Raw genomic sequence first — 17,417 nt, forward strand, 5'->3', positions numbered from 1 at the left:
TTAGATAAGCAGAAAATGAGCACGTGGGTAAGCAGCTTGGTAACAGCTTGGCATGTTACTATGGAAACAGACACCTATATGTCTGTGCTTTTCGACTGGCTAAAATTAACCAAAATTTGCAAACTTTAAAAGCTATTAAATGAATTCGAATAGATATTGAAGAAATTGAAAAGTGGCAACCAAACAGAAAAGATCCTTCTACAAATACCTTTCAGATGGTGTAGATTACCATTATATCGAAATTTAATGTGTGTGTGTGTGATGGTGAGTGCGTACACATACATACTGATACACATCAGATATTTTTTTTTTTAATATTTCAAAGTTTATTTTGTCGATATCTATATGATGCATGTCATTATATAGGCATGCGCTCACTTTTTCCTCCCACATTAAATTTTGATATAATCGTAGTCTCTACACTGTCTGAAACGTAAAACATTCCATTGAGAAATAATATTTTCCCTTAAAGTTGACGGGCACATTCTCGACAACAAACAAATCACGCCATCGCCAACGGTGACATATTTATTAACAACAAAGTAATACAATAAAACCCGAGTATTTCTGACTTTAACATACATACTCATAAAACATTTGACATCGTAGTAATTGATATAACTTCAACATATTTAAAATTAATCGTAATGCCATTAACAATAGTTATGATCTCAGTAACTTCCTTTATTAATGTTAACCAGTTTTTACGACTACTACTATAGTAAGTTAATGTATCTCTTTGCATTTATCATTGCCCATAAAGAATATGCAATCAAATTACAATAAAAACACACATTGAACGCGCATGTATACTAATCTGAATACCCCTTTGTCTTCCTCAAATTATTTCCACTATTTAATTCTGACCTAAAAAATTATAATAAATTAGTCTACATATATTCTTCGCATTGGTATAAAATAAAACTGAAAGCAAGACGAATTTAATAAGCGCATGTAGTGAAGGGAAGCAACTCTAAATGTTTGACTACCACGCCAGGACCTGATTTGTGCATTGCAACTTTTCTCCCTTGTTTTAAAGACAACAACATTTACTTTCGCGGGTACGAACAGCTGAGAGCATATTACACAACAGAAAACTAAGACAACTTCTTCATAACATCGAAGGGCTGGAGACTTATAATAGAGAAATATGCAAGTTGATAAAACTAAACGTGTCGGCCGTTGGTATTTCGGCGGGGTTGCTAGTGCTCTAGCAGCATGTTGTACCCATCCACTGGACTTGCTGAAGGTAACGTGCAGTCGTTTCTATAGGTTGCAAACTTAGAGCCACGTCTGCAGCATGTTTTTTCATATTTTCCTTAAAATCATCAGAATTTACAATGACACGCTATTTGTTCTAATTATAATTTAGAATTTGTTTCTAATCCTACATGCTTCAGCTTTAGTTATTACGTATATTTTTATTAACAGTAATGATAAGTTGGTATCGTATTCAGTGAAAAAGAAAAAAAAAACCTTTTTTAAAATTTCGTCACCTACTTTGTTTTCTTTAAACGCCCCTGTATTAATACAGTTATTCATTAAGAATTCCAAACCATCTATAAAAGTCCAATAAATTTCCTTCTCTATTTATAATTAGGTCCCTCACATATTTACTGGGCGTAGCGTTACAGATTATTTACTTTTCTGTATATCCAGTGTTTATTGTTAAAGAATTGTTGTTTGAAAACATGCAGAGTTATTATCGTCTGGTACATCTCGAATATCTATTAAACACGATAAATACCGAAATAAAAACCTGATGCTTCTTGTTTTGATTTCTAACAACAATACAATGATCGATAGACAATGTGAAACGGTGCGAACTGGTATGTTAATTCATTTGCCTAAATTTAACACTAGTGTTGAAAAATGTAAGCTCTGTACGAGTCGATTCTGTTGACTTGTTCCGATTTTTATCTGAAATTAATTTTCAACACTAATGCCACCAAGAAAGGTGTGAAGGTCACCACTTCTTATCCTACGATTAGAGGATCTGTGCATTTAATTAAAAGAAACATAGAGTGCATATTTTTTCCCGCTGTAAGCTAGAAATTTGTGTTTCTTCATTTTTTATTAGGACTGTTTGTCTTTCATGTATTCTGGTCAAGGTTGTGAGATTAAAAAATTTCACTTTCAAGTTAGATTTCTTTCTACAGTACCAAGTTCCTTGCGATACTTGTTCTGCGCCAAGTTACAGACACTCCCTTGCCGCTCACCATTAGAAATGAATTGAATCAATAATTTGTTCGTCAACGACGCTATTATTCACCAGTTGCGATATAATTATAATGGCTTCTGATTTAAGCACGAGACGAGCAGTTTTGAAGGGAGGGGGTCTAATTGATGTCATTGACCCCATGCTTTGATTAGTACCTTATTTTATCGACCTGGTAGGATGAAAGAAAAAGTGATCTGGGTGGGATCTAATAACAATAATAATATTTTCTACTATAGGCACAAAGCCTGAAATTTTAGGGGAGTGGGGTTTAGTCAATTACATTAATCACAGTACTTGACTGGTGTTTATTTCATCTTCCCCAGCGAAATGAAAGGCAAAGTCGATCTCAGCAGAATTTGCTAAGTGTTTTGTCCAACGTAATAATGATTCTGCCGGCTCACAGCCATAATAATAATGATTACAGTCAACATTTGGAATCCATGTAATATCAGCTATATACCTACCCATGTTGTCTTTAAGCATAGGCACACTTGGTAATTGCCTGGATGTCCAACAGGTGTAGGGACCTTATGCTAATCTATGTATACTGTGTTTGTGTATGTAGGGACAACAGAACTTTGCCCAAGGCTTTTATAATGCAGTTAAGACAGTCCCCACTTCCTATCTTATATTTGTGGTCGTGTGTTATTTTATCTTTTACTTGGCTCAGTCATTAGACTGAGGCCATGGTGGGGCACTGCCTTGCAGAATTTTAATGAAATAAATTGACCCCAATACTTTCTTTTTTTTTATTATCTGGTACTTATTCTGTCAATCTCTGCTAATTTACAGAGACATACACACTCACACTAGTTGTCAAGTGGGGATTGGAGTACAAACACATACATAAAGACACACACACAGATATGTACATATGCATATACAATGAGCTTCTTTCAATTTCCATCTACCAAATCCACTCCCAAGGTTTTGGTCAGCCCGAGGCTATATTAGAAGACACTTGCCCAAGGTGCCACACAGTGGGAGTGAATCCAAAACCTTGTGGTTGGAAAGGAAGCTTCATTAGAAATTAATATTTGTCTGGTTAAATGGTACACGTTGTAGAGCAAATGAACTAAATGTCTAACGGTGTATAGTTTTATCCCTTTCATATTCGAAGTTAAGAATCCATTTGTTTTCTTTGCAAACCCTTTGGAGATTAAGGTCCCACATGGAAAACATTGGTGATGGTGCCATATAAAAAGTACCCAGTATACCTGTAATCTGGTTGGCATTAGGAAACCAAGCCAAAACTGAATATGGAACCTGATGTGGACCCTGACCTTGCCAGTTCCTGTCTAACCATCCAACCCATGCCAGCATGGAAAACAAATGTTAAATGATGGCGATGATGATGGCCTTATCTCTGTGTCCAGTGTATGTTTTCCTACAATACCAGATTCAACTCCATATGCCTTATGTACATATTCTATATCTTGTTTGCATTTCTCTTCATTGAGTGAACTTTATGTAGAATATATGAACTATGACATTTAGAATCTGAATAATTTTTTCCTTTGTTTTTAATCTTTTTATTTTAGGCAAAATTTCTACTTGTGTTCTTCATTTATGTTATAATGTTTGTCTGTCTATCTGTCGCCCCCTTCCCCACCTCTCTGGATACTATTGGCTGGTAGACTTAATCCATTGCCTTTTGACCTCTGAGTATGTTTGCTGCAAACATTCAAAACAGTTCTTTGTTCTAAGAATAACACTTTTGACCTTCAACCAGTCTTGAAAGTCCTGAAAGTGTTATGAGTGCTGTCTTTCCACCTCTGAGTAAATTCATTAAAAATATATATTTGAAAAGCACAGCTGTATGGTTAAGAAGTTTACTTCTTTGCCATGTGGCTTTGGGCTCAGTCCTTATACATAGCACCTTAGATAAATGTCTTTTTTTTTATAGCCCTGGGCCAAGCTAAACATTGTGAGTATGTTTGATAGGTTTGGGATAAGTACTGTAGAATGACCTCAGGACGCTGAACCTTTCAGACTGAAATGCCTGGTGCTTTGCTGTACTCAAGAAGACCCATATTCCACAGCAAAAGTGTTAAAACTGGTCCCTCTGGAGTGGTGTAGAGCATTCATGGCAGTGCCACATAAAAACATCTGTGCAGAACCATGTAAAAGCAACCATGCAGTACAACATAAAAGCACCCATGTAATGCAATGTAAAAGTGCCCATGTGGTTCCACATCAAAGCACCTATGCAATACCACAAAAACACCCAGCACACTCTGTAAAGTGGTTGCTCAAACCGTTCAACCCATGCCAGCATGGACAATGGATGTTAAATGATGATGATGATACTAAAAGAAGCCTGTTGTATTCTCTCTTTTTTTTTTACTCCTTTTTACTTGTTTCAGTTATTTGACTGTGGCCATGCTGGAGCACCACCTTTAGTTGAACAAATCGACTCCAGAACTTACACTTTGTAAGCCTAGTACTTATTCTATTGGTCCCTTTTGCTGAACTGCTAAGGTGCAGGGATGTAAACACACCAACAACGGTTGTCAAGCGATAGGGTGGGGGAGCCAACACAGACACAGACACACACAAACATATATATGCATACAACAGGCTTCTTTCAGTTTCCATCTACCAAATCCACTCAAAGCTTTGGTTGGCCCAAGGCTATAGTAGAAGACGCTTGCCCAAGGTGCCACACAGTGGGACTGAACCTGAACCATGTGGGAAGCAAGCTTCTTACCACACAGCCACATATGTATATATTTACACATATATGTATGTGGTGATGATGATGTATGTAAGTGTGTATTTGCATTTTTGCATGTACATCTATGGGTATTTATATGTATTTGTATGTGTGTTTATATGTATGTGTTTCCTTCTCTTGATATCATGTGATAAGTGTAATGTTATACAAGTGGTATTTTTCTATAAAAATGTGTGCAGTCATGAGGAACTATTACTGCAGTAGGAGACAGGTTAGCCTTGGCAATAGGAATGGCATCCAACCATAGAAAACTTGCCTCATTGTATTCTGCCTGACTATTGCAAACATGGACATTAAAATGACAATGCTTTGAAAGTTTCTCAACATTTATACGATCAATGTGTCAGTGAGAAACAACAATGATGCTATGGAGGCATTCTTACTAAACACCTTCTGTCAAGGAAATTTACTTTCATTTATTAATAAGTTTTCAGAGGTAGTATTATTACTTTCTTGTAGTAACAGTTGTAATGGTGTGTTGTGACAATTAGTAGTAGTACTCGTTTCGCAAATGAAACCATGTGGAAAAGCTGTTGTAGTCATTTAGTGAAACACAAAACTGTTATTAGGTGGCCAGAATGGTGCTTTTGTAAAGTAATTGCTTCTAACATTCATTTGTGTTCATTCACCTGGTACAAAACTGCTCTTTAGAGGGCAAAGGTTATAGTCAGTTGAAGAAATGATTCCAGATTATATTTTTACAAAGCTTGCCAGTCCTGAAGAAATGAGAAGCAAAACTGACCATGATAAGTTTCATAGCTAGAATGTAGAGATGAAATTTAATGTCTTAAGGCATGGATTATAATTTCTATCAACTTAGTGCCATACTAGTATTTAAGTGTTGTTCAGTTGAAAATATTACTAACTACTTAGGCCTTTGTGTATATACATTCATACATAGGCCTAACAGCCGTCATCATTGTCTTAATGTCCACTTTTCTATGTTCACATGGGTGAGAAGGAATTTGCGAAGTCGATTTTCTACAGCCAGATGCTTTTCCTGTTGCCAACCTTCACCTGTTTCCAAGCAAGATAATATTTCCCATGGCCAAACATGTTTTCATGGAAGATTGTGCAGCTTTTTCAGCAAGTATCTTCTACAACCTTAAGGTGACCCATAGCTTATGAGTGGAATTTGATAGACATAAAATGTGCAAAAGCATGTTGTGCGTGTGCCTGTATCTGCTATTGTTGTTTATGTTGTGTTACTTTGCATTATATAACTTAGTGGTTCAACAAATAGACATCAATAATATAAGTGCTAGGCTGAAGTAATCACTGGGGTCAATATGGTTGACTAAAACCTTGAAGATGTTGTTGACCTAGCATGGCTGCAGTTCAATGACACCTTATGAATGATTAGATTTGACTCTGTGACTTACAAGCTGCAGTGATTTCACCAATTACTCTACCTTTTTGTTATCATATTTCTGTTGAGATGCAATGCCTTTGTTTCAATTAATTTTGAAAACAATTAGGCATTTAGCTAAGTAACTGATATCGGAATAAAATTTAACAGGTGTAGGAGTGGCTGTGTGGTAAAGTAGCTTGCTTACCAACCACATGGTTCCGGGTTCAGTCCCACTGCATGGCACCTTGGGCAAGTGTCTTCTACTATAGCCTTGGGCCGACCAAAGCCTTGTGAGTGGATTTGGTAGACGGAAACTGAAAGAAGCCCATCGTATATGTCTATATATATATATATATATATATATATATATATATATATATATATATGTATGTATATGTTTGTGTGTCTGTGTTTGTCCCCTCACACACACACACACATACACACAACATCACTTGACAACCGATGCTGGTGTGTTTACATCCCGTAACTTAGCGGTTCGGCAACAATGACCAATAGAATAAATACTAGGCTTACAAAGAATAAGTCCTGGGGTCGATTTGCTCGACTAAAGGCAGTGCTCCAGCATGGCCACAGTCAAATGAGTGAAACAAATAAAAGAATAAAAGAAAAAAGAATACTTTGATGGAAGGTTTTAATTTAGATAACTGAAAAATGGGAACTTTGTATCATAAAACTAGGAGCAGTTTTGACCTGGTTGATATCAAGAGGATTAAACTCTAGTAGCTTCTTGGTCCTCCAAGCTGAAATCTGTGTTTAGTGATAACAATATGACTGTGAAGAATGTCTTTCTGTTGAAAAAAACAAACAAAAACAGTGAAAACATAGGTAAGCCAATAAGAGAGCATCTACATAGTCATTTGATCTGCAAGAATACTAACCAAGACAGGATGGTCGTGGATAGAAAGTATTTGATCATAGGTTCAGTATTTGATCATAGGTTCTTTAATTATGGACTGCAACCTTGAAAATGGAAAAAAAATTCTAGATAAACTATGCCTGTAAAAACAAGACCAGCTGTCAGAAAGTAGGTCTCCTTGATCAAGCTTCACCAGAGGTTAAACAACACAAACACACAACATGGCAACTGATCTCCAATGAGCCAACAAAGAAACTGTAGAATAACAGCCAATTCCCTGTCAAATTCTCCTCATTTGATAATGTTGTTCTTCTTTATGGTTTAACCAATAGTTGCCCTCATGATCTTTACAGACCTCTTGAAATTGGTAAGATTCATGTTCAGCTTGAACATCCTGTAAGTTGATGTTTGCTGGGAAAATGTGCATGGGAAGGGTGTTCCTGCATTCTGATATTCTTCAAACACCCTTGCTCTCTTTTTTCCTGACTTCTTAACCTCATCTCTTCCAGACCATAATTTTTCATGCATCTGTTAGGTTGCCTAATCACTGCCTCAGAATGACTATTCAATAATACTTTGCAATATATCCACCATGGACCTTTTAGCCTTCAAATTAGTTTATTAATCAAAGTTTCACCAGTTTTTTACTGTCCTCGGTGACATATATACTTGACCTATCAGAAGTAGTTAGGCTTGTGAATGAAATCCTATTTGGCAATAACCATGAGCATTGTTCCACTCACAACAAATATAAAAAGAAATTGTTAAGCAAATCTGTACTAGCTTACTCTTCATTATCATAACTGATGTGGGTATTTTTTTAAACACTAACAGGTTGATTTCAAGGGATTTAATAGACTATTATCTAAGGATAAAGATTGTTGATAACTTATCAGTTGTCTTATAAGTGCATACAATCAAATGAAGACTAGCAAACTTTGTATGTGTATTTTGTAGATTAGGCATTTTACATAAACAAGCATAAGACTCGAGTTATGAAAAGTCACGGAGTATGAAAGACACAGTTTCAACTAAACGAAGCTAGAAGATTATTTGAATGATTCCTTCCCATTTGGGAGTCTGTACAGTTCAGCCTCCTTCTCCTCATTATCATTTAACGTCTGTTTTTTTATGCTGGAATGGGTTTGATGGTTTGACTGAGGTCTGGAGAGCCAGCAGCTGCACCAGGCTCCAATCTGATATGGCAATGTTTCTACAGTTGGATGCCCTTCCTAATGCCAACCACTCTGAGAGTGTAGTGGGTGCTTTTTACATGCTACCGGCATGAGAGCCAGTCAGGGGTACTGGCATCGGCCTCATTCGGAGGGTATTTTTTATGTGCTACCAGCACAGGAGCCAGTCAAACGCCTCACACATGGTAATCAAAATCTGCAAAAGCATTGTTGTCAAATCTGTGTTCATATCTGACTCTGATTACTGAAGAATAATAAAGACTGATGTGAACACAGATGATGTCTCACACAATGATTTATTGATCTACAGACACATCAAAATTTCTTTGAATTGTTCAGAAGGAACAAACTGTAGAAGCATCGCTCTGCATTTCGAAATGATGAAGATATGTGCTAAGGATATACAGCAAAGTAGCTCTTAGTTTGCTCTATGAAGAAACTAAAAGAAATTGACCAAAGCAATGTGTGAAGAGGATCATTGTCATCGTCATCATCATTGTCATCGTCATCATCATTGTCATCATCGCCGTTGTTGTTGTTTTAACAACTGCTTTTCTCTGCTTGCCTGGATCAGACAAAGTTCATTGTGACAAATAATAATAATTCAATTTCATGCCTTACTACCTTGCCAATCTTCTCTGCTCAAGAGAGCAAACCAAGGATAGTCACATTCATTTGGTCATAGGCTGTGTGTGTGTGTGTGTATGTGTGACTGCTACTAGAACAAGGCATCTAAAGTGAAAGGGGCAATGCACAGAAATAAACTGATAACTAGAAAGTGGGAAAAGGCAAATGGTTTCTTATCTTAAATTGAATGACCTGATAAATAAACAATAGAGTAAATGGAAGGAGTGTGTTGAGAGAGGAAACTCATGAGGAGGAGAAAGAAAAGGAGAGAGAGTATAAAAGTAGAAGGGGTACACACACACTCACAGTGATATGTACTATGTTTGAATTCTCCAGCTTTCAGTTCCTCGCAGAAAATGTCCTAAAATGAAATGGAAGATTTGTGATACCTGTGGAGTATCTCCTCTCATAATTATTTTTGTAGTTTCAAGGATCTGGAACGGGTCACCAATTTGTAATGTCCATGCAAGGTGAGATGGTGAGAATGGCTCCTTAGTACATCACACGGTCGATACAATAAATATAAATAGAATAATGCATATATGTGCATGAGGGAAAAAGAGAGACGCAACTTTGTAGAATTTTTAAGAGAAAATTTATTAATATGTTAACATGTGTGATTGTGTGTGCATCTTATATACAGAATAATAGACAGGCTGTCATAAGAATAATATGTATGCGTGTGTATGTAGGCATAGATGTATGCATGTTAAGAGCATATAAGGATGGCAATAAAAATTTATAAGGTTATACTGATGGAATATTGTCAACAGTTAGGCAGAGAAGTGATGGTAGTTGGGGTGAAGATACAATGATTGTGAACTTTGAACTTCTTTTAGGTTGGTTGACATTTCAAATATATGTGGATGAACAGAGAAGAAAAACAAATCGAGATAAAATGAAAAAATGTGAGGAAATGAAGGCAGGAAAAGATTAAAGATGGTACGAGGAATTTTGAAGAAATTTTTTTAAAGTGGGATATGGAAGGTGAAACTGTGTGGCTTTGTTTGAAGTTATAAGTTCCAAGATTCTAGGTGAAATAATTGTTGATTGATAAGTATTTATCAGTTGACTTACAATTGATAAATTTGGGAAAGGTTACTGCATTACAACAGCATCTTTTCCAGGAGCAATTTATCTGTTATCCATTGTTGTTGTAGAATTCAGAAATCTGAAGTGGATGTATGAATCTTAATGATTCAGGAGAGGATTAACTTTTAATCTGAGCAGTAAAACTAAATCTATTGGGTTAGTAAATTGTGTTGCTTGAAGTTAATACAATAATTTCTTGTGTCAACACCACCAGTGGACAGAAACTGTAATCCCTTTCCAGAAGCTATTTTGTGAGAAAGATGGTTTTTTTTTGTTGTTGAAGAATTGGGTCAGATATTAACTTCTCGTTTCAAGACTTACATAATTCATATTTGGACATTAGTACCCTCCTATGTGTTTGGCAAGACTGGACTTCTCTGGAGCTACTCACTTAGAAAGGTAACAAAAAGGTAATCAAGTGTATGTTGAACAACTAAACTAGCAGAAACTAATGTATAGATAGATAGTATTCAGGGTTTAGATTGAATCTTCACTTATAATAAATTAAAGAAAAATCAATTGTTGTCATACATGGTATTAGTCTGAATTAGCATATGCAAACTGCATTCATTATCTCTGTTTTGTTTTAATATTTGTATGCTATTATAATTACAAAGGAAGCCTACCTTTCTGGTTCAGAATAAAATATTTTCTTTGAACACCATTTGAACACATATCTATTGTTTTGTGAGTATTGTATCTGAGACAAAGGGTGATTTGAATCACATTGACATACAAGCAACATGTACTAATATAACATGCATGATAGTTTCAGGAAATAATATATTACAACAGCAAACAGTTTACTGAATTTGTTGAATTGTATAATTTAAGCAATTCACTGAGATGTGAATACCTGGTGATTTTATAATCCTTGTAATGACTGAGGTTTTTACCATGATATCTCTAAAAATTACTAACTAATCTTGCTTTATAAAATTCATTTTAGTGGTTGAGATTGAGTAAACAAAGTGAGGAATATAAACAGTCACAAAGTCACACACACATAATTACAAACATATATATATATATATATATATATATTCTTGGTGAAGGCCAGTTTATGGGGTTACCCTGGGTTTCCCATCCATAAAGGGTTTAACTTTATTGTGTATCATCAGACCCCAAGACTTGTTGACCTATGACCTCTTTAAAATATGTATATATATATGTATGTATATATATATAGGTAGATAGATATAGATTTAGATATATAAGGAGAAATATGATAAACATGATGTAATGCATGTCTGTGTGTGTGTACATACAGACACGCATAACACATGATGGACTTCTACATAGTTTCTGTCTTCCTGTTTCACCTGCAAGGCATTCAGTTGAACCAAAGCTGCAAGAGAGGACACTTGGCCAAGGTGACAAATAGTGAGACACAACTTGAGACTGCCATAAAAATGTGAAATCTGTATCCACATCACTGTACTAGTTTCTACATATATATATGTACATTCATACATTTATGTATGTGAAGGTCAGAAAGGTTACACTGTAAAATTGTAAACCTGTATTATCAGGCATATATCATTAAAGAGATAAATATATTTACTTGCATAAAATTTTAAAATAATGAAATGTGGGTTACATTCAGAATTATACTGTTGAAGGCAACACTTTTTCTAGGTCATCTGAATGTTTTTGAATGTTTATCTAATGATAATTTTATTAGTTTCTGATAATTTCTTAAATTGATACAAAGTTACAAATTGGAGCAGGCATAGTTGGTTGAAATAAGTTTGGTGTGTGTGTGTGTGATATGTACTTTTTCTTTTGACTCTGTGAGGAATAATGATGAAGTTGACATTACGTGGGATTCTGGGCTGTTCCTTAGCCCCTGCAACCCCTGCAGTCATACGGGGCCTCCGTGATTGAGGGGCTCCATGTTAAAGTCAAAGTACATAGATGAGTCATCTTTTTACTTTGGTTAAGATGTTGAACAAGAATTAAACTATCTGTGTTAACTGAAAATTTCAACAAATAAAATGGTAATACATTGTACCTGCAAAAGTTCTTGTAAAAATATTACATTGTTTCATGAACATGTACCAGACTTTGAGGATTGTCTATGATATCAATTGAACACGAACTTATCTTTCAGCTTGATTATTCTGAACTGATCAATGATTTTGCGAAGTGAAAAGTGTACTGTGTTTGTCTTTGAAATTTGCCCAGGATATAAAAATGCTCTTTTATTCATATCTGGAAGTTTTACTTCTTGAAATTTGTAATAGACCTAAATAAATTTAACTGGTTGTACTTTTAAAGATGTTCTTTAGGATAACATGAAATATTGAATTTCAGATAGAATAAAGTAAAATATAGCTATGAATAAAAGGTGCATAGATTATGAATTTTGATTGAAGAGCTGACACCTTGAAACAAAAAGTTACAGGGGTCTTCTAAAAGTCACACGACAGAGGTTGTGAGATTTGAACATACTTTGCAAATGGCCGCTAGAACTAAATATTGTAAGGCATTTAATCCGGTATTCTTCCATTCCTGACATAGTTGGTTAAGTCAACTTTGTTATGTGTGTTATATATTCTTTTATCCCTGACTGTGTGTGTGATTTAAACTAATAATTTACATCAGTGGTTCTCAACCATTCTTTCAACTGTGAACCCTTGTGATTACTATTTTATTCTGGTGGTACCCCACAGCCATTTGATGCTTAAAAACTAATTTTATAGATACTTCTTTCAAAGTTCTTATTTTGTTTTTCACATGTTCACTTTATAAGTTTGCAATAGTACTCTGAGGGAACATGTTTCAGTTACCAAAAACACATTTAAACTAAGAAAAACATTAGAGAAAGAGACTTAGCTGCTTCTTGTAGTAAATATGTCTAAAGCAAAAATTTTTTTCATGGACTCTTAATAACAGATTTAGGAAGAAATACATCATAATGGGTGGAGACCTATACAAAGATTCGAGTTCATCTTCGCAGGTTAATTAAGTTTTTTATTAATTATACCACTGCTTAAGGTAGCAACCTGGCAGAATTATTAGCACACTGGACAAAATACTTGATTTGAGCTCAGAATGTATAGATGGACAAAATACTGCTGAGGTCAACTTTGTCTTTCATCCCTTTGGGGTTGATAAAATAAGCACCAGCGAAGCACTGGAGTCAAAGTAATCATCTAGTCCTCTCACACAAAACTTCATGCCTTGTGCCTATTGTAGAAAGGATGATTTACTTATTGCAGTAAGTGTTCACACCTTATGGAATGTTTTTACAGCTACACGGACTGTAACAATGAGAATGAAAATTGATGACTATATACATTATGGCTGTGTTGATAACAGGGGACATATCAATCATTGGGTTTGTAGTTTGATACTTGATCAACTTTACACCATTTGTAGATCCAATGTTATTATTTTCAAACTGACATGGATTTGGTAAATGTGTAGTAATATTACATCATTTCCAATTCCGCTGAGGTTGACTTTGCCTTTCATCCTTTTGGGGTTGATAAAATAAGTACCAGTTGAGCACTGGGGTTGATGTGACCGACTTACACCCTCCCTTGAAATTTCAAGCTTTGCGCCTATAGCAGAAAGGAATATTACATCTTTTAAAGGCTGCAAGCTGGCAGAAATGTTAGCATGCCTGGCAAAATGCTTTGTGGCATTTCATCCATCTTTATGTTCTGAGTTCAAATTCTACTGAGGTTAACTTTGCCTTTCGTCCTTTTGGGGTGTCAATAAAACAAGTACCAGTTGAGCAATTGACTTCCCCTGAACTTGCTGGCCTTGTGCCAAAATTTCCATTATGTCAGAGCTGACATTCACTTGTGAGACAGTATCTTTAGGTGCAGATTTATCAATTCATTAAAATTTACTTTTTTGGCTTGTCTCTGTCATTGCTATCCTCTCTCTCTTTCCTCCACCATATTATCACACTTCTTTGCCCTACATGTATTGTTCATTTGTATTACATGTTCATTAGCAGCATAACCTGCATACATTAGGTTGGTGTTATTTGTTAATGTGTCAATAAGTGATGATGGTGGTGGTGGTGGTGGTAGTAGTAGTAGTCGTTGCAATGCTAATGTTAAGAAGTGATAATTGATGAAGTAGCAGTGATTGCACTGTTATGCTGTTATTAATAATGTAACTGTCATCTTGTAGTAATAATGTATTGCCAATGTCAATCTCTGGTCTAATGTTAGTACTGGTAACTGCTTTAATGGATAATTGCTAACAAAATGACCCATTGCTATTTCCACTGTGATCTCTAAAAGGTTGATTCTTAAAAGTAAACTAAAACAAAAGAGAATCCGTTCTGTTTACAGAGATTACAAGTAAAACCTTTTAACTTCTTTGTTGCCAAATTTCTGTTGAAATAAGCTATCTTTGCTTCAATTAATTTCAAAAATAATAAAGTATTTAGTAAAACAACTTTTCCACTATTAAGTTGGTGTTTGGAACGAAAATCAACTTGGAATTTTAATGGAAGATTCTGATTGAGATCACTTTGCAGCAGAGAGTTTGAATCATTGAACCATGACTGATTTCAGGTGGGTGGGTATGAAAAGGGTTTAAAGAAATAAAAATAGATGTATACTTGATACTGAACTGATCTCAAATATTAAAATGAATGTGTAAATAAAAATTATTACTTCATCTATTGATTACCTTGGTTTCTCTCTGTTATAGATACCCTCTCTTTGTTCTCCACTAAACTAGCATGATACTTCACTCTGCATGCATTATTATTAAGAGTATTGATTTAACAAATGAAACTGCTGTACATTTAAATATTGAGCTTAATTATATTGATGTGAAGGTGGAGACAGCTGGCTGAGTCATAAAAAAACACACCTGTACTGGTGCCACGTAAATGCACCCATGCTACTTCTATATAAAAACACCCAATACACTCTGTAAAGTGGTTGATGTTAGGAAGGGGATCCAAACAGAGAAACCATAGCAAAACAGACATGAAGACTGTGCAGCTCTTCAGCTGGTCAGCTCCTGTCAAACCGTCCAACCCAGGCCAGCATGGAAAATGGACGTTAAATGATGATGGTTGAGTGATTTTGCTGTTTCTTTAGTCATAGCAGTTAACTCTTCCCTGGCTTTATTATATCCAGCTGTGAATAGTTGTTCCTATAGTGTGGTTCACACTATCATTGCAAGTAGTGGTATTATTGAATAACTGATGAGAAAGATTTGGACTTGTAGAGTTTAATAAAAGACCTATTATGCATCTTGTCAGGAGAAATAAAAGCATTGACATCATCATTTAATGTCTTCCTAAGTTGTGTTTTAATAAATTTGGATAAGTCCATGCACTATTAGAGTTCTGTTAAACTCATCCAAATTTACAAACTTCACTAAGTCATTTATGCTGACACAGAACACCACTAGTTTCCTCAAGCTCTTTTACTACTACTACTACTACTAAATGCCCCCTTCATTCATGAATGACCATGGGATTGCACCTAGAAAGTTCTCTGAGGCACAAGTCTGGGCCAGGTTGTTTATGGAAGACCAGCAGTCACCCATGCATACCAGCCTCCCCTCTCCACACCACTGATGTTATCCAAGGAAAAGGCAAAGACCGATACAGCTTGGCACCAGTGACATTGCAACTCATTTTTACAGCTGAGTGAACTGGAGCAATGTAAAATAAAGTGTCTTGCTCAAGAATACAACACAGCCTAGTCCAGGAATTGAACTCACTATCTCATGATTGTGAGCCCGATGCTCTAACCACTCAGCCATACACCTTCACCACCACTGCCATTTCCACATAACAAAAATGATGAGGGTGAATGGACTGACTCTAAGCATGTGCCTGTAGATTGGAGAACAACAGTTTGGTGAAGACTCATACCTTTTGCAGTCAGGATAATCCTGTATCTGTTGGGGTTTTTGACTGGCCTTAGTTAAAGGTTCTCCTGAATCAGAAGAACTGCATCATTCATGTGGTTCACTTAGTTTGTATACCATGTATAATTTATTTCAATATATCATCTTTTCCCTTGCTTTCTCTTCATCTTTTATTTAAACCCCTTCATAAATTGTAGACTATACTTGTGATGTCTCCTTCATCTGTGCCCCTGTTGCAAATGAAAAAAGATTATTATTATTATTTATTTTTTTCTTTATTGCCCACAGATGGCTAAACATAGAGGACAGACAAAGGGATTAAGTCGATTACATCAACCCCAGTGCGTAACTTGTACTTATTTAATTGACCCTGAAAGGATGAAAGGCAAAGTTGGCCTTGGCGGAATTTGAACTCAGAACATAATGGCAGACGAAATACCGCTAAGCATTTCACCCGGCATGCTAATGATTCTGCCAGCTCACTGCCTTTTATAATTATTATTGCTTCCAGAATTGTTAGCCCAATGTACAAAATACTTAGTGACATTTCTTGTAGTTTTATGGTCTGAGTTCAAATTCTGCTAAGGTCAACTTTAATTTTCATTCTTTCAGAGTTGATAAAATAAGTACTACAGAGGTCGATGTAATTGCCTAGCCCCTACACCAAAACTTCAGGCCTTGTTCCTCTAAAAGAACAATTAACATTTATTTTTATTATTACATTCTGGCGCCAGTGGCATGTAAAAAGCATCCAGCACACTCTGTAAATTGGCTGGCATTATGAAGGGCCTCAAAGCCATAGAAACTATGGCAAAACAGACAATTGAAGTTTGGACAGCTCCCCTGCTGACTAAGTCCCAACCATCCAACCCATGCCAGCACAGAAAACAGATGTTAAACAATGATAACGTTGATGATTCTGAGTTCAAATTCCACTGAAGTTGACTTTGCATTTCATCCTTTCAGGGTGAATGAAATAATTACTAGTAAAGCACTAGGGTTGATGTAATTGACAAGAACCCTACTTATCCAAAATTTCAGGCCCTGTGCCTATAGAAGAAAGGATTATTATTATTATTATTATTTCTAGAAAAAAGGCAGCGAGCTGGTAGAATCATGACCACATGGGACAAAATGCTTAGCAGCATTTCTTCTGGCCTTATATTCTGACTTCAAATTCTACTGAGGTCAGCATTGCTTTTCATCCTTTTGGAGTTGATAAAATAAGTACCAGTTGATTATATTGACTAGGGTCAATATAATCAGCCAGTCACTTTCCCCTAAAATGAGAGGCCTTGTAAAAGTCATTATTATTATCATCATCACACGCTATATATTTGGTCTTCACTTAATTTTTATCTCTATCCCAGGCACATGAGATACAATCTTTGAAGAGGTTATAGGATGTGGGATGAAAGCATTCTGACAAAGAAACTAAAATAATAATAAAACTGAAGTGA

The 17,417-nt window shown here is 35.7% G+C and overlaps 1 protein-coding gene across 2 annotated transcripts in view; it reads left to right on the forward strand.

The window, feature by feature from the left end:
• The first annotated feature begins 739 nt into the window (after positions 1 to 739).
• LOC115232541 (mitochondrial dicarboxylate carrier) overlaps positions 740 to 17,417 on the forward strand; it is a 75,175-nt gene continuing 58,497 nt past the window's right edge. For both annotated transcript variants that reach the window (XR_005004337.1, XM_029802480.2), the window contains exon 1: positions 740 to 1,249. Coding sequence is in view for 1 of the 2 variants with exons in the window: in XM_029802480.2 (XP_029658340.1) it covers positions 1,151 to 1,249 (99 nt within the window). In the remaining variant the exon portion in view is untranslated. The remainder of the gene's footprint in view (positions 1,250 to 17,417) is intronic.

The sequence above is a fragment of the Octopus sinensis genome, linkage group LG2, assembly GCF_006345805.1.
Source record: "Octopus sinensis linkage group LG2, ASM634580v1, whole genome shotgun sequence".
Classification (NCBI taxonomy): domain Eukaryota; kingdom Metazoa; phylum Mollusca; class Cephalopoda; order Octopoda; family Octopodidae; genus Octopus; species Octopus sinensis.